General features: G+C 40.1%; 1 protein-coding gene across 2 annotated transcripts; it reads left to right on the top strand.

Moving 5' to 3' along the window:
- The first annotated feature begins 16 nt into the window (after positions 1-16).
- On the top strand, positions 17-15,039 carry LOC122770700 (MORN repeat-containing protein 4-like). Of its 2 annotated transcripts, none has more exons than XM_044027723.1 (5): positions 17-154; positions 1,305-1,376; positions 9,646-9,760; positions 12,167-12,276; positions 14,736-15,039. In XM_044027723.1, the coding sequence occupies exons 2-5, from the start codon at positions 1,310-1,312 to the stop codon at positions 14,888-14,890; spliced, it is 447 nt and encodes a 148-aa protein (XP_043883658.1). In that variant the 5' UTR covers positions 17-154; positions 1,305-1,309; the 3' UTR covers positions 14,891-15,039. The 2 variants fall into 2 exon arrangements, with proteins under 2 accessions (XP_043883658.1, XP_043883659.1); XM_044027724.1 differs by having other exon boundaries at positions 1,302-1,376.
- The last annotated feature ends 3,458 nt before the right edge of the window (positions 15,040-18,497 follow it).

Here is an 18,497-nt window from a genome sequence, read left to right as displayed (position 1 = left end):
ATCAGAGCACGGCACCTTGGAGAGACACTGAGGCAGCTCCTGCCAGGACAGTGGCAGCCACAGAAAAGGCTGAAAATAACCGCTGAGAGGAGCAGAATTCCTCCAACTGAGTGATGTAGAGGAAAAAGGACCGAGTTGCTCGTGAATAAAACAGGTAAAACCATTTCTTTCACTCCTCCAGGCCTCCTCTCCCTCCTTCTCCCTCTCCATCAGTCTGCATGTGTGTGTGTATGTTTTGGAGGCTGGCGGCGTCATACCGGCAGGATGAAAGGGATTAGGGGCACCGTTACTGTGGCAACATTAGATGGAGGGATACACACTCCTCCTCCTATCTAAACTGACAGCATGTCTGATGGCATTTGAGCAATTATTCAGCCTAATAAACGGCCCTTAGATGTTTTCTGTCTCATCGTGAAGCCTGAACGAGTCTTTGATGCTCCATGTGCAGCAGTTTGTCTCTAACCTCATTGTGAAACAACAGGAAGGAGAAGACAATGACACTACAGAGGACCATAGTAAACACAGCTGCTTCACAAATCCAGTAGCATATAGGCAACAGACTTGATATAGGACATAAACTGTGACAGAAAATGGCCTAGTCATATTTATATATTCATCATTTCATATTGGGGTGAACAGTAGTAGTTGACAGTGGTATAAAAAAATGGAACTCTTCCAAATTCTGCACTTTAGCCTTTTTGGGGCCATATTGTGGTGTATCATTACATGATTGTCTTGTAAAATAATAATAAAATAATAAATTACCCTCACCTCCCAATCACTGTGTTGTGATATATAATTTGCCACTTGCTTCACCTTTCTTCCATATACTTGTACTATTTTGTATTTGATTTGTGAGTTTCTATAAGTTTTATTTGTGTTCATCTCAATGGGTCTTTTATCTGGTTAAATAAAGGAGAAATAAAATAAAAAATCCACAACAGGATGTTTGCATGAAGACAAAATCAGCCAAGATGAAGCTGACATCATCCAATAATGCAGATTTTGTTTTCTTGGCATCGCACAAAAAAAACAATTTTTTCAAAACTTTGAACTCTGATCTTGGCGCATGATGCTTGGCATGAACTCTGTTATTGAACTACATGAATATTTTGCTTTTAGTGTGAATGCACAGGAGGAAAACATGTTTATTATGGAGTGTCTTGAACCTATAATCTTAAACCCTGCAGTTAACCCACATGGGAGGTGATAGGTGGACACATGATCTGATGAACTGCCAGCTCTCAGTATGTGTGCGCGTGTGTGTCAGGTCTTAATGATGTTTTTTGTGTGTGTGCCAGCAGGACCCATGACCCTGACACGAGGATCCTTCACCTACTCAAATGGCGAGGAGTACCACGGTGAATGGAAAGAAGGCAAGACTGACCTTCTCAGTCACTCCATCCATCACTGACTTCATTAGCTTGCACAGACTAGTTATATTATAATTAAAACAATAAGGCACAAGCCCATGTAAATACCACGAGACATATGTTTGATTGATGTGATCAAGCTCTTAGCAGTAAAACATAGCAGTAGCATACAGCTAGAGGGTGGATATGTGCTGGGGTCCATTGCATTTGCGGAGCTCGGCTATTTGACATGTTGCTTTACCAAATAAAATGATGGATCTATAGCTGGTCTATACAGTAGCTACATTTCCATTGCAAAGTACCAGGAACTGTTTTAAGGAACTAAGAAGGTTCCTGATGGCCATTGTTGTCTGTATTTCCACCATGGGAAGATTAGGTAAATTAGATTGATGACATGTAAATAACCCTCGGTCACAACACAAGTTGTTCCCTTCCAGTCCACTAGGTTGCGGTAATGTGAAAGACTACAGTAACAGTGCCACTAATGTTTATATTTACATATTAAATATGAAGATAGTTTTAAGAGCTAATGCAGAAACTGATCAGCTGACATAAAATACTGGAGCACAATACTGTAAGTACTGTATCAGAACTACAGGCTCCTGTACTTTCACAAAGTAGTGTCCCCTTAGCAGGGGCCTTGTTGGAGCCAAAAACTTCTATTTAGCTCCTGGATACCTGTGGTGAAAGCACACATTGTTAAGAGTATAGTCCCTGTACGTAACAATGATAGAAAAACAACATCATCCACATTATAGTGGTACCTATATATCTTGCTTTCCCTTTTTCCTGCGGTGGAAACATGCCTTATGTGGGCTATGTCCTGGTTGGTTACCGCTACATTTCTGACAGTACAAATGTAAGTAATATTAGCTTAGCTTTGGATAAAGGATGTGACGGGGGTATAGGGCTCGAGTTCAGTTATTTGTATACTGCTTTTCGTAGCATTTCTGCATTCATGCCCACATCGACAATTGCTGCGTTCCATTTACATTGAGTTGACCGCGTTTCAAAATCACAGATGCAAACACAATTGTTGGCCATTCCTGTCGACTTTCAGTGTTAAAACTGGGAGAGTCTGACTTCAGAGTACAACAGGAACACGCCATAAGTAAACCTACACTGGACTGTTGTCAGGGAAGAAGTCACGAGTATGGTCGGTGGAAGAACAGCATAGTGGCTAGCACTGTTGCCTCACAGCAAGAAGGTCTCTAGCTCAAATCCTGGTTCAACAAAGGTCCTTTCTATGTGGAATATGCATGTTCTCCTTGTGTGTGCTTGGGTTTTCTCCAGTTTCCTACCACAGTCCAAAAACATGCAGAGGTTAACTGCAGACTCTAAACTGAGCGTAGGTGTTCGTGTCTATATGTTGGCCCTGCGATGGACTAGCGACCTGTCAAGTGTGTGACTCCACCTTTCACCTATTTCATTTTCAGCTGGGATTAGCTCCCGCCCCCCATGACCCTCGTGTGGATGATAAAGCGATAGACATCTCTGTTGGATGTCCTTTTGTTTTCTCTTATGTTGATCGATGGTAAATGGTCTGCATCTCTATAGCACTTTTCTAATCTTAACAACCACTCAAAGTGCTCATAGCCTTGATCCAACTGTGGGCTATTCCCTCAACAGCACTGCTCCCAGAGTCCACCACCACAATAAAGTGGCTGTTCTCACAGGAGTATAATTCAGATTTATTGTACTGTACTGTATTGGAGGAATAAAACTGTCCAAAAATGATTCATTATCGAGATTAGGATTGTTTTGTCTGGCACCTTTTTTTCTTGTCTTCATGATGTTAAAACTGATTGCGTAACAATGATAGAAAAACAACATCATCCACATTATAGTGGTACCTATAAATCTTGCTTTCACTTTTTGCCGACTCAATCAACTGCTTTTTCTCTTGCAGCTTCTTTAGTTCGCGTTTCTTGAAGTAGAGGTTTATAGGTATAGGTAATGTATGTGAATGACAGTGGTCTAATGCTGAGATGAAGCCATAGCTATACATTTGAGACATTATAGATTTAGGAAGGCATATGTTTCATTAGGTGAGCCTTTTGTCAAGTGGCTGAAATCAGTGTTTTCCTTGTACTGGCAGCCATGTTTTCAGTTATGGTCGACTTTAAAAGTCTCTGGCTGGCATCGTGAAGTCTCATACAACCATACCTCAAAAAACCTGAACTATGACTATGACCACAAACCTACCTGTTTGTTGGAAGCAATGACATTATTCAAGTTATCCTATAAGGGTGTCACGATTCTCCAAATGGTTGATTCGATTTGATTTTTGATTAAGTCCAGGGTTTTCCACCACTGAATAAAGTCACATGTCTGATGTTAAAAACACGTCTATATCGCTAGTTATCGCTGTAGCATGAGTTGAATTTTGAGGAAGTTTCACTCCAAATGAGGACGGAGGTGTTGTCTGAGTTTGCGGACTTGTTTTTTTAGTTACGTCTACAGTTCGTCCTTATAATGCATGCGGAGATGTCCTGTGCTATGCTACAAGTACATAGCATAGTTTACACACCGTAGTTTTATTGTTGACAATGTTCATAACAAAACTCACAGGGAATTCAAAATATGATCATGACGTTGTTTTCGATACGGCGATTGTGACACCCCTGCTCTCTAAGAAAGCAGTAGTGAGACCTGCTATGATGCATGGCTTGGAGACAGTGGCACAGTCTAAAAGACAGGAGGCGCTGGAGGTGGCAGAGATTTTCGTTGCGAGTGACCAGAGTGGACAGGATTTGAAATTAACGTATTTCAGGGACAACTCAGATTAAACGGTTTGGAGATAAAGTAAGAGAGTCAAGTTTGAGATGGTTTGGTGCAGAGGAGGGTTAGTGATTATATTTCTACAAATGATGATGAAGATGGAGCTGCTGGGCAGGAGGAAAGAGGAAGACCACAGAGGACAAGGTGGAGGCAGATGATCCACTGTGGCGACCCCTACAGGAAAAAAAAGAGCTTGGCTGTACTCAGCCAACACGCCATGTGCCATTATCGGATTAAAGGCGAGTGCTTCACGGAGAATGTGGGCATCGATCCCACTTCCTCTCGCATGCTAAGGGTGCGTTTCACCATTTGAACTAATTCCCCTTTGTGAAATTTAAATTTGGCCTGTAATAGCTCAAATACATCACAGTGAGTTACCAGACTTACTGTAGTTTAAAGAATCGGCTAAAGTGCACTTAAACCAGGCTCAGCAGCTGAAAGTCAGCTGACATTGCCAGACCTTAGCTGCAATCACATTTGTGTGCATATTTCTTCCTTCTCCTCTACTGTCTTCAACACTGCGGTGCTGATAACATCAACAGGAGCTTTTGTTCTGTCATAATAAGCAACTCCGCTCTGAAAAAAAACCACTCCCGTTCTCCTGTTGTGTGGAGGTGCATTAACATCTTGCTCACGGCTGGAGTGTTTCTGGTAGGACGCTTATTATGGCACAACACCTTCTCGGAGGAGAAGGTGTTTGACACCTGCCACCTGATGCATCTACTGCTGCATCTCTACACCAGTGGCCAAATATGAATATGAAGATGTCTTAGCTCCTGAACGCTCGTCCAGGGGAACACAACTAGTGTAGTGTAGTTCTTTTTTTAACTGGAACACAGCAACAGTAAGAGCATTGGAAATTCATTCAAATTTAAACATTTGTATATGTGATACAAAAGGAGTTATGACACTTGAGTTGTCTCAGAAAAAGTATTTGGCTTTTAAATGAACCTCTCACACAAATAGATTGCATCTAACGGTTAAAAAAAAAAAAAAAAGTGTCAAATTTAAGTCAGGAAGTTCAGACAGATTCACACACATTCACACACGCACACACAGACCATATGGTTCCAGTGAGTCTGCTGAGACTGTATCACATTACCTCAAACCAGTATTTGTAGGTTAACAAAAACACTTGGACAACCTTTAGGGCAAGGTTAAACAAAGAAAAAAAAAACATTGGCACCAAACATTATGGTCTGTGCACTTTTAACAAACAACTGTAAAACAGGTTTGTCTCTGCTGCATTAATACACACACAGCATTTAGCACACCACAGCAGCTGATGCCACTCTGTGATAACTCACAGGATGTTTTGATTGTTTTTGTTTTTTTATTATCTTTTAAATCTGCTAAAAATGGAAATGAAAATAAGCTTTGTCCTAATACAGGGGCTATTTGATCTATGCAGGTGGTATGTTCATGCTTCTCAGCTACAGTATGTGTGGGGCACGCTGGATGAGTGAGCACAGATGTTCGGGAACACTTTATTATTTATTATTATGTATCAAGTTATCGGATTAGAGCAGCTACACTGCCTGTGAGCTGCCCTGCTTTTCTCTCACCTATGTTTTTCACATCCTATGAGCAGTTCCCAGCAGAATAGAAAGTGGTGAGGATCTTTGATCACAGTTCCTGTGTCTGTACTTAACACCAGCGCATCTGTTTCCTCAAGGGTTTAAAGTGACGATATTATTTTCATTAGGCAGAAATTGAAGGTAAAATGTAACTGGTTATATATCCAAAGATGTTTGGAGTTTTGATGCTAACTGAAGGCAACATAGTTTTTCCAACGCACTTAGAAGGAAAGGGGGCGGTGAAGGATATTCAGCTGCAACATGAAACTTCACCAATAAGTGATTAAGCTTACACACTGTACCTGTAATCTTTTCAACAAGGCTTTTATTGTGAATTATTTGTTCATCAGATCATGTGTCCACCTGTTAATTATTATATTAATGTGCAGCTTCATAGCACAGAATCCTGGTATGTAGTTGATACAGTGTACTATTAAAAATGATATTATTTATGGCAATTTTCACAGGCAAACCCGATGTTAAATATGCAGCAAGGCAGCTTTATTTTTATGGTGCATTTCAAACATGGGGCAACTCAAGGTAAACAAAATAACATTTAGAATTCGGAAACATTAAAACAGTACTGGAGAGTACAAAAAAATAGAACGAGAGAAAGAACAAAATAGAGCTTAGAATATGATTATTAATAATAATTAATAATCATATAGCAGCAGGCAAGTTCCCTGTGTTAACAGATGTGCATGTAGCAACACAGCAACTACACAATGCACATGCATCCACGGTGGCCAAGGCGTTGGCCTCTAGGGGCAGCAGTGGATATCTGGGCCAAGACTTTAATCTAGCTACTGCGTACAGTCTGCTGAGCAACAAGTCAGAATTTTTTACAACTGTATGTGAAAGTAAAATTTAAAAAAGCTGAAAGCAGATGCGTTTTAGTCAAAGTCCCAGACAGATGAAGAGTCTGGCTATCCAAGATCTGGCCTTTTTGGACCAAGTAGACTGTATAGGCTCAACTAAAAGGAAACGTTGAAGACTAACTTCTTTGTTGCAGCTCATTGGTTTTAGCGTGTTAGCTGAATCCTGGTGTAGGTTTGCCCTTCTTGAGATCTGTTAATGGAAAGAGCTTTTGTAATGGAGCAGCCTAGACACACTGCTGTGGTGCAGTCAGAGTTCAAATACAGTCTCATGCTACTGCTGCGTTTCATTTAAACTTGAACTCAAAAGTCAGAGGTGGGAGTGACGTCACCTGCGTTCCAGAGAGAGGTTGGAAAAAAAAAACATGAATGCAAACTAGTACCAGCATAGCAGTGCAAAAAATGTAACAGTACGATGTGTACGACTGATTTCCTGTAAAACAAATACGACAGAGGTGCTACTAACATAGTGTTTGTATAAATTCTGAGTTCTGACTACACATGGAATGCAACCATATTCAACATAAACAGAAAACAGTCAAACATGACCTTTCAGTCACATCATTGTCGTCATCTTCAGATTCTGGATACAAAAATGTTTTCTCAACCTTTATGTACACTTCTCTTTGGTAAGCTCATGATTCACAGTCTCATCTCATCTTAAATGAGAATGGGATGCAGAAAAATACTTGGTTGTTGGAATTGTCACTTTTTATTATTTAGCCGTTTGTCAAGATGTTAATTGTTTTTAGTTGCTTTCCTTTTGACTAATTTCTTTCCTTTATTAAGTGTGTCCCCCCACCATGTAATTCACACAAATGTTTTCACAGAACTTTAGTACACCAGGGAATATTCTCACGTACCTTTTCCTACAACACAGTTAATGTCTGCCATTTCCAAAGTACAACTCAACGAGCGTTCTCTCGATATTAACTGAATTAACACTGTTGAATTTGCTCTGTGAAGTACTTGGAACTCTCTAGGTGTCGTGTGTGTTTGTGTGTGTGTGTGTGGTGGGAGGTGTGATCAAGAACACAGATTGACACGTGTCATGCAGCGTATCTCGGTATCCAAGCATGCAAAGTCACTGTTTGCACACAAACATGTAGGTGCATGTCGGACAGAGGTCTACGGTGTCACATGAATTATTTAGCAGCGCTCCAGTGGAAGACAGACCCGGGGCTCTCAGATTACAGGAAATAGGTTGGATACATCCCCAACAGCCAAGGCAACAGCCAGAAACCATTTACTACTGTACTTCCCCTGTGCGGTCATTTAACATATGCATTACCGCTATTGATTGACATAAAAGCCGAACAAATTCAGCTAAACCAAAATTAGCCAGAGACCGTGACCCAACATGAGATTGGAGGGAGGCATTACAAAGGAGCTGAGCTCTGGATTAGAGTCCGTGTGCAGGGATCAAATCAAGGAGACAGGGAGGAAAGTGCCGCTGCTGCCGTCCGCTGATAATCTGTACCATCAGCAAAACTGTCAACTGTTCGCTCCATAGCAGTCTGTTAAAACTCTCACACTGATACCACTTTATTTCAGTACATTCAGTCTATACACACAGGTTCTCTAAAGCTTGATGGAAGACACTGCTGTTGGCGTTTGTGGCCAATGTGACCTCTCAGACAAACCAGCAGATTGTTGCATTTCAGTGGCTCGTCCGTGAAATTCCTGCCTTGGGCTTCCAGGGCTAAAGAGCAGGATTTAAGCCCCAGTTGGCCCTCTTCTTTACCAACATACAGTATATATAGACTGTATACTTAATCAAGTCTGGCCTCACATATGGATGCACTATGTGTTAGACTTGGAAAATGGAATGAAGAGCTCCAGATTTAGTTTCGGCCAAATCTCTTCTCCAAATCTCCTGCGAAAACCCTGCTGAGATTAGGCAGAGAGCAGCACTTTAAGCAGCCCTGACAGATGGACTGCCTAATTTACTTTGCCATTAGCTGCATGGAAGCTGGGGGGACAACACTCACTCGCCTCACCCTCACTCGTCTCACCCCCACCTCTCCTCCTGCAAATCCCAATCTGCTGTTCGGGTGCTCCCCCGAACTCACCATTGGAGATTTTCTCTTTCTCATCTTCATTGGTTTCATGCCATTTGGCGAGCTCACGGTAAATCCTCTTCCTCACTTGCGACTGCTACGAGGCACCCAGGACCTCTTTGGACCTGTGTCCAACTGTGCCTCATATCCATTTATTCTCCTAATTCCTGCTGGGCTTGCTAATAGAGGTTGCAGGGATTCTAACTTCTTTCCCTACCCCATCAATCCTGATCCAGGGAAGCAAGAATTAGGAGGAAAATTGGATCTCACCTCCACGGGATCATCTTAAGAGTCGAGAAATGACAGAGAGCGGTTGTGCATTTTGTCTCTCATAACACCAATTATGAAAATGAACTGCTAATTCAAAAAGTTGGAACTAAAATAATGATGTAGCTGCCTTCTTAACCCCCACCGCTTACCCTAATTTAAAAATTAAACACCTTCCCATTAAGGTCTGAAAATCATTAAGGCGTTCATGCTGACATGAAAACTATATTAGTATTTCTCAACCTTACTGATTGTTTTATTCATTTATTCATTACTTCAATCTTTTACTGCATAGGCATTTTGGTGACCAAGCACACAAAATTGTAAATAGAAATAGATAATAATTGTGATAGAAAACGAGCTGCACATGGATGCGCTGTATGAAAGTGCGAGTGAATGGATGTGAAAGGGTGAATGGCAAAAACTGTAGTGTAAAGCAGCTGTGAGTGCTCATCACGACTAGAAAAGCATCTGTCCTTGAGGAAAGAAAACAATCCGAGACAATGTCCCGTGCAAGTTGTTGAGCTCAAAAGTGCAAAATGTTACATGATGTCAGGAACAGTAAAAATGTACATTAAACTTGCCTTTGTTTCCTCTAAAAGTGCCATTAACCTCATTATGTTCAGTATAGTTTGTTCAGACTATATGCAAGCCCTTGAATTTTCTGTGTGTGTGTGTGTGTGTGTGTGTGTGTGTGTACGCACTGCTGCAGGTCTGCGTCATGGCCTGGGTCAGCTGAACTTCAGCGACGGGACGTGCTACACTGGACAGTTTGAGAACGGTCTCTTCAATTGCTGTGGGATGCTGGTCTTCCCTGATGGTTCCAGGTCTGTGTCTCCCCTTGTGTTTACCAGACCATTGATCTTTTAAAATACAATCATCTTTTGAAGGGATAATATTTCATTTTCCACAGAGCTGGAGGTGTGATATTGATCAGAAGTGGTCCACTGCTCAGAGTCCCGATTTGAATAACGTTTATGACTTAGAGCACTGATGATTTAGATCCAGACTTGAATGTTGAGTGCATTTAACTTTTTGTGTTATTGTATTATTATATTGAGCCAATAAAAAAATTCTTGTCAAGTCACATTACACTGGCAACACCTGTGAGCAACACCTTTCCTTTTAGATTCTGCCCTCTTTGTTTGATTTTGCTCACTCAGGTTGTGCAAACACAACTGTCCTCCATTGCTGATACACGAGGACACTGGAAGAATCTCAATCACGTGTTGAATTTAAAGCCTTTTATATTTGAGTGTCAGCTCTGAGTGCACTGGAGGCAATCGTGTAACTCGACTCACAGACAAACTCCGTGAACATGAAACAACATTTTGGACTCAAGTATAATGACTGGACTACATTGTCTAGTCTTGTTTGCACTAATGCAGGTGTCCATCTGTAAGGAGAACCTCCTGTTACCTCTAAAGTCTCCAAAGTGTATTGGTGGTGCAGTGCTACAATAGCTTAGCTTGTCGGTGATAACTATTAACAGTGCAGCTGTCTCTGTGGTGCAGAACGGCACTAGCATTGTCAACAGTGGAGAATAAACACCTTCCTTTTCTTCTGCTATGCAACTTATGATGTCGAACATGGGGTCTGACTTAAAGCACACATGCGTGTACTTTCCTATTTTTGTGCAAACTCATTTAATTGCCCAACATTTCTCACCTAAATACACTTAACGCAACCTCCTTAAAGGGGCAGACTTGGCTTACAACGCCTCAAATGTAAATGTTTAATTTGCCATTTACTTTAAGGTAAAAATGCACAAAGCTGGATCTACTGATCGTGTTTGGCAGATACAAAGTTTTGGCTTTAGAATTGTTTGAGCACTTCCACAGCCTGAACATGTTCAGAGCCAAATTGTCGGAATTCTCTTGTAGTGAGAATCATTCCTGAGCAGATGGAAACATTGGCCTTTCATCTGCTCCTCTTTGTCTGGTGAAGATTCAAGTAAACAAAAGTGTTGCCTCCTCGAGGACATTTGTTGCAATATTACTCAGAGACAGACGAAAAAAAACTCTTTCACTCTTCAAGGGCTACTGAGACACCAGAACATATTATTTACGGTGTTCAATGGTGAGTCTTCTGAATCTCTAAGTCACAGGACAGAACATTTTCTGCTTCTGTGGTTTGGCACTAAATTAGAGTTAGTGATTAAAATGAACAAAAGACATATCTAAACTGTACTTCTGATTCTCGTGAACCCAGCATTCCGAGACTGCCTTCAGCTAATCTTTCCATTTAGCAAAAGCTTTCACTTGAACTCGAGGATTAATTGATTACAGTTTGGGAGTCGAAGGTCACGGTCAAAGTCGTCGTGTCCTCACAAAATCTCAAGATCAAGGAATCCTCAAATTTGCTAAAGAATTGATGACTGTGACCTCATGTTTTTATGAATATGAATATCACTGAAACCATTTTTTCTTTTTTCTAATATTGCATTAACATTCTCTTGCACTGAAAGATGAGCTAGATACATTTAGGTGCTCACAAGTCAAGATCATGGTGACCTCATGATTTTATTGGCACAATGATGGTAGTTGAAGATAAAAAAGACACATGAGTGTGATATATCAAATAGATGTTGTGTAAAAATATATGTAACAGCAATGGATATTGCTGTTGCGTTCCATTGGGACTGCAAGGGAAAAGAGATTGTTGATACAGACATTATACTGATATCAATTTTAATCATAATAATAATGGCAATACTACTACTGCTAATGATAATGATAATAGCCTCAAAACTAGATCTGGATCCTGCAGCCTGCAAAGATGTGGTCACAGAGCGTGAGAGAGAGATTCTAGATTTATCTCAGGGTAAAACTGGAACTGAACTACATCATCGTGCTTGTGTGATTATTACTTTTACTTTATCATATTTTGAGTCAGTTACAGTGTGTGGTGACTTGCTGTCAAAGCTTCTACCTCGTCTCTTTCACCACTGTTTGCATTAACTCCTGTCTGCTGTTGTCAAAAGAGGCAATAATGCAAGGACAATCTTGCATTGCTTGTGTGATGTGAGAATGTGAAGAAATAGATGAAGACATATATGACTTACATGCCTGGAATTCCAAACATTCAAGGACAATTTTGCCAAAGCCAATCCTTCATCCCTGTACATGCAACGAAAACAAACAAACAAACAATTGCTGTAATTCTGTAGCGTGATGGGGGAATGTCAGACTTTTTTTGTCATGACCTTTGTGAATTTTGTTCTCTCCTTTCAGGTATGAAGGTGACTTTGTGCAGGGGAAGTTCCATGGTGCTGGAGTCTTCACTCGCTTTGATGGGATGAAGTTTGAAGGCGAGTTTAAAAGCGGTTGTGTGGATGGCTATGGTAAGACGTCACCTTAAGAATCACACAAATGCATGCGTTGTTGCAACAGCAACCTTTCAAAGCAGGTTAGAGACTCAAGCCTCCGTAAGAATCTTAAAAACAGACAATCCAACACGTGACAGCAACAGGCGCAACATGACACTGATGACGTATGATGAGCAACAGAGAACAAGCATGTTGTAGCTTTCTGTGAGAAACGGTGTCGAACGACTTTTGCTCAGAGGAGCTTAACAGTCACTTTAAATGAAAGCAACAGTTGACTCAAAAGACAGCTGCTCTTCTGTTGGATGGATACAAAAGCTGCAATTGTTTTAGGAGATTCTGGACATGGTCAAAACGTTGTCCTTACCTGACTGAATTCAGCCAGGCTGCAGCCAGTGATGTGACATAAGGCGCTTCTTCATAGTACCTCCTTAACATGGTGCAGTGACACAGACACACAAACTAGTGATGGTCAAAGCAGGTGTTTCTGGTGTAACTGAATCATTAGACATGGTTAATGAAAAAAGATTTGTTCACCAAATCATTCAGTACTTCCTGCAAGACCAGAGCACTGACATCGTCTGACAGCAGACTCAGGATTTTTACAATCAAGACAGTTGGAGATGGAATGTCTACATGGTTCAAACAACTCAGGAGAAACATGCAAATAAATCCAAGAGTGAGCGGAAACAGGTTAGAAAAAGAAGACAGCAGCTATATACAGTATATACTCTTTATACTGCTGCCTAATTTGGGGGAAAGAGATGATGAGAGCCATGGTGAGGTGATTGCCAAAGACAGGATCTGAAATGACACTTTAAAAACTGGAGGAGAACTTGTGACACACGGTCACCTGGTGACTAATCACATTGCACAACAAAATATGATGTTGTCCACAACAAAAGGAGATTTTACAGGTGCACAACACCAGAGGAAGTCTTGTCCATTTCAAGTGTCTAGACCTAGACTAGATGTTTTTATATTTGTGAGGATTTTTCTGTCATAAACAAAGAAGCAACACAAAGACGTGATTACGTGGAGAGGTGCACTGACGCATCCTGCCTGACATTAAAGGTAAAACTTTAAAGGCTTGTACCATAACGACAATGCATTAAAGAATAACATTACTCCCAAGTTTCTCTCTTCTGCACTTCTGAGATTTCTTACCTTTTATATTTATTTTAAATTGATGCCGCTGTAATCAAATTAAGATAGATTTTTTTTTTTTTTTTTACCAGCCGGGTCCCCTGTGTTCTTTGTTCTGATACCAGGTATTTTAAATACTTTTTAATTATATTAAACAGTGAATGTGTTAATTGACTAAGTGAAGCTTCCTATGTCTCAGCTGAGTCTAGTCTGAGGAGGTAATCAACACTCTTTTTATTTGAGCACTGCTGGGTGGCGAGGGTGGAACAATGTGTCACCTTGACAACTGGGTAATTTTTGTACTTTTAAAAATAGAGATGGAACATAAAGATTCCTTCAGCTTCCTCACATCTGACAACCTGAAATCAGAGCAGATGTAGGGAGCGGCGTCTTTATTTAAAGTTTAAACATTAACTTCACTTCACTTCAAGGATCAGTTAACCTTAAGTCGTTGCTTATATGACACAAACAAGAGCTCAAGCACAAGATGAAAGTGTCAAAGCTTCAGCTTCAACACTTCAAACAAACTTTTTTATTTGCAAATCAAGTCGACCGTCTGGTTTCTTGTCAAGTATTTGTTTTCCTTTGTAGTGAAAACGGCTAAACAGAAGAGCGTGTATGTGGAACCAAATCTGCTTGAAATATCACCAGGTTGTTTTTTTTTTTTTTTTGTGCTTTTTTTTCCTGACATTATATTTTATTTTCTATATGAGGTCAAACAATGATTGTTTTTTTTTTGCTGTTTGAAAATCTGACTCAACATAGATTTTATTCCCATCGTCTATATTTATGGATAACTTTTACTGAGCACATTTCAACAATTAAAATAACTGTTCAGAAAAAAATAAAATAAAAATAAAGCTTGGAAAAATGTAAGTCAGTAAAATCACAAAGAATATGAATCAAATATAATTTAAATGCCTTAGACTGGCTGGTTTTCCTTTGCCCGTCATCTTTCCTGCCAATCTGCCAAAGTGAAATAAGGAAATGTTCTCTGACAGTTGAACTGTATGTGTTTGAAAAAAAAAAAAAAGAGTTAAAAATGCATAAACGTTTTGTTTGAGTTGTTTTTAATAATTCATCAACTTCTTTAATGTGAAGATTTTCTGGTTTCACATTTGAAAACATCGTCATTTCGAGGTTTTGGTAAAACGGATGAACATTTCCCGGCATTTTCTGACAAATAATCGATGGTGAAAATAACAGTTATTTATAATCCCAGCCTCATTGTCCTAAAATCCCATTCTTGTTTATACTTTACACCTGTCTATGTGCCTGTAGCGCCTGTTTACCACAATGAAACGTGTTGTGATCACCTCTGTCTGGTGCAGGAGTGCTCACGTTTACGGACAGCGGCCCCGGTGCTGGAGGCAGCAGCCATGAGGGCCTGTTTGAGACCAACCAGCTGATAAAGAGAGAGAACAGCCAGGAAGCCGTGCAAAGGGCACAGGCGGCCGCCGCCAAGGCCCGAGCACTGGCCATGTGACCCAGATGACATGACCCTCAGTGCCCCGCTGATCCACCTCCCATCGTTCTGCTGTTGGATTGAACAACGGTCAAAAACAATCCTTACCTTATCTTTCATTTATAATCTATTTTGTTCTTCAGCATTTTTCTTTTTGTATTATTTCTTAAACCGATTAGGTAAATTGGACACTCTAAATTGGCTGTATAGGTGTGAGTGTGATGAATGAGTGAATGAATGGTTGTTTGTCTCTATGTGGCTGCGTGGGTTTGGACTGGCGACCTGTGCAGGGTGTACCCCGCCTTTCACCCTATGTCAGCTGGGATTGGCTGAGTCAGCGTGTGAGTATTATTTCTTAAACCTAAAAAAAAAGAAGCTGCAGTATGATCTTGAAGAAAACAACATTTCCAGCATATTTGTGTTGTATACTTTGCCTCTGATTAGAAAGCCACTGATTCAGGATCAATTCAGCCAAACACAGATTTGCTGTTCAGTCAAAACACTGGTGCTAAATCTGTTTCAGGGTCAGCTCACCTTACAACTGTGGATTCAATTTTCTAGTGAACACTGATGTGGTGATTTTCATGTCAGAGAATGTCAGAACATCTGAGTTTAAACTGGGCTAAATTTATTTAAATTACATATTTACTTTTGTTCATGCAAAAAGAAAATCTTCACCTGAATGACATATCGTATATAAACATGTAAATCAGATTCTACCTTTGTCTTACAGCTGTGAAAATGCAGCAAATTACTAGGTCTGTTATGCTAGATGTGAAACACACATAGGTCACCAGAATATAGTGTATTACAGTGCCTTCAAATGGCAATCATGAGAAGTTTTGGAAATGACATGCTTGCTATTCAAATGGTCACCTCCGTGTTCACCACACTCCCGGGAGTGGAAGCAAACATATCCTGGGACTATGAGCGTTGTTAGCAATACTAGTCGTTAACGATGCTCTATGTTTTTGCTTTCCCAAACAGCGTAGCAACATCCGTGTCCGTAGGTAGAAATTGAACAGTACTATGTGAATGACAACAGGAGTGCTATTTAGGATAAAAGTGGCAGTGTTTGTATGGAATCCTGTGTCAGGGTTGGTGAGGTTGCTTGAGTTGGAAATCCGAGTTCAGGGACCTTAGAAATTCCCAGGTCTGACTTCAAATGGAACAAACCGTCAAAGACTTCAGAAACGTTCCACTCGCGATGTTGTGAATACAATATGAGGAGAGCGTTCAAATGGACTCGTCGCATAATAAACACATTAATTGCGCCATTCAAATGGCGCCATGAGTGTAGGTAAATATCCTGCCTAATTATTAATGAATGAGGGCCACATGTTTGGTGTTGTGGTCAGCACTCCTGTCTTTGCAGCAGACCTGGGTTCATGACCACTTCTTGCTGCATGTTCTCCTCGGGTACAGTTCAAAAACATGCAGATTTGGGGATTAGACAAAGTGGACACTCTAAATTGACCGTGAGTGTAAGAGTGGATGGTTGTTGGTCTCTGTGATGGACTGGTGACCTGTCCATGGTGTGACCCCACCTTTTGGCCACTGTCAGCTAGGACTGGCAGCAGGATAAAGCGGTAGTGAATGAGTGAATTATTAGCTGAAGGGTAAATGAATCTACATATAATATATAGTTTTTAAAGTATAATAAACTACAGTTACTGAAATAACTTAATTCAGCCATGACATTTGTTGTGGTGCATTCACACTGGATGCACAAGTATATTTCACATCCCTTTACTCGCCTCTCTCTGGTCACGAGACCCTTTATGTTTATTTGTTAGCTCACATAATGTGAAATGTGTCTGCTCGTCTGGGGCTAAGGTTTGTGCTAACCAATGACCAACAACCAACCAACCACACAGCAACCGTCACCGCCTCCTTCGCCACACGTTTGCTCTCACGGGGGAAATCTCTCCACTGATTTTTTTATTATTACACTGCATGTTTACTTTGTTGTTTTATAAATATAATCGTGGAGAACTATGATGAAATGAAATCACCAACTCAGAACTTACTGGCTTTTCCTGCCTTCCTGTTAAATACACATTTGTTCACACGTCTGACCTCATGTTGGTGCTCCAGCACCCACATATCAATTGTTTACTATTAGTTATTGAGGTGTCAGAGAGTTGTTTTTTTCCCTCACTCAGTGCCGTTACAGCTCAGTCTGATCCCAAATCAGCAGGAACATCCTCCTCAGTGCCGACCACACAGTGCCGACAGGCTGAGGCTGATCCTGAATCAGTGGCTCAACAATCAGAGAAGTAGTGTAGTGGTGGTGGAGGAGGAGAGTGAGTGGGGGGATAATCAGCAGAGGGGAATGGAAGTGCCCTGCATGCCACAGTAATGATTGCAATTTCTGTTCTGGAGGCAATTTGGTAATAATGTGCAATTCCTGCCTGACAGTAAGATTCCCTCTGCAGCATGAGACGCTGAACTGCTTTTGTCTTTGTCGGTCAAGGGTTTCATTCCAAAATATATGCAGGTGTTTTGTTTTAATACTAAAGTCAATCTCTTGACCTCATTTGTCATTTTTACCAAATATGTTTTATGCTATCATTATTATTATTATTATTATTATTATTATTATTATTATTGATAATAATAATAATAATAATAATAATAACAATAATAATAATAATAATAACAATGATAATTAGATAGAGCACTCTTCAAAAACAATCTGATCGAAACGATATTCATAAAAAACATATTAAAGACCACAATAAACTTATTAAAGAAAATTATTAAAAGAAGGTGTGAAAAGGTCATTTCATTTTTATTTTGATTCCATTCCAATTAGAAGAAAAAAATAATTTAATAAAATTTTAATGAATGTCCTAACAGAAAAAAATACATCAAATTTAAAATAAATAAATAAAGTCCAAATAAAATTCATTAATAATTAAGGATTAATGATGATAGTGAGTCACGTTGTTTTTGAGAGGAAACTCTTCCGTCTCTTTGCGGCTGTTCCTCTGCACTTTTTTAACACTGATTTTTCATCAGTGTTAAATGTTTGTGTATAAATCACAAAAGAAACACACACACTTAAGGAATAAGAAAAAAGAAGTGAAAGCATCACTGTTGTGAACTTAACAAAGCTCTATCTAACACATAGTTCACGCGTGTGTGCCTGCTGGGAATCAGTGTCTGTCTGCGTGAAATGAGACTGTGTGTGTGTGTGTGTGTGTGTGTGTGTGGTCGTGCTGTGGGGGTGTCAGGCATTAAACGGGAAATAGAGTTAATTGTCAGTTATGTGATTATCTCAGAGTAAGATTAATTTGGGATGTGGTTCGGGGGCTGACGTCGCCCTCACTGAACAGTTTGGCAGTGACATCTGCAGTAAATGTGACAGACTGATGAAGGCATCTCACACCTTTTAATTGGCTCTGGGATCCAAACAGTGACACTGTTAAATGCAGTTAACTGTTGCCTTGAGGTGAGGTGGTGTTATATTTGACTTATATATGTATGTTTGTATGTATATATATATATATATATATATGTATACATATATCTTTTTATTACAAAGTGTGCTTCTCTGACCTGTCCGTCTTGCACACTGTGTTATGGTATGGTGGGGTTTTTTTTTGAGTTTTTTTAAGATGGA

Source organism: Solea senegalensis, linkage group LG6 (genome assembly GCF_019176455.1).
Source record: "Solea senegalensis isolate Sse05_10M linkage group LG6, IFAPA_SoseM_1, whole genome shotgun sequence".
NCBI classification, from domain to species: Eukaryota; Metazoa; Chordata; class Actinopteri; order Pleuronectiformes; family Soleidae; genus Solea; species Solea senegalensis.
Note: the sequence above shows the minus strand (reverse complement) of the source record. Positions and strands in the feature narration are given on the sequence as shown.

Coding starts and splice junctions, on each gene's coding strand:
- LOC122770700 (XM_044027723.1), top strand. CDS start 1,310: ATGACCCTGACACGAGGATCCTTCACCTACTCAAATGGCGAGGAGTAC. Junction 9,761..12,166: donor GTCTTCCCTGATGGTTCCAG/GTCTGTGTCTCC, acceptor CTCTCCTTTCAG/GTATGAAGGTGACTTTGTGC. Junction 12,277..14,735: donor CGGTTGTGTGGATGGCTATG/GTAAGACGTCAC, acceptor TGTCTGGTGCAG/GAGTGCTCACGTTTACGGAC.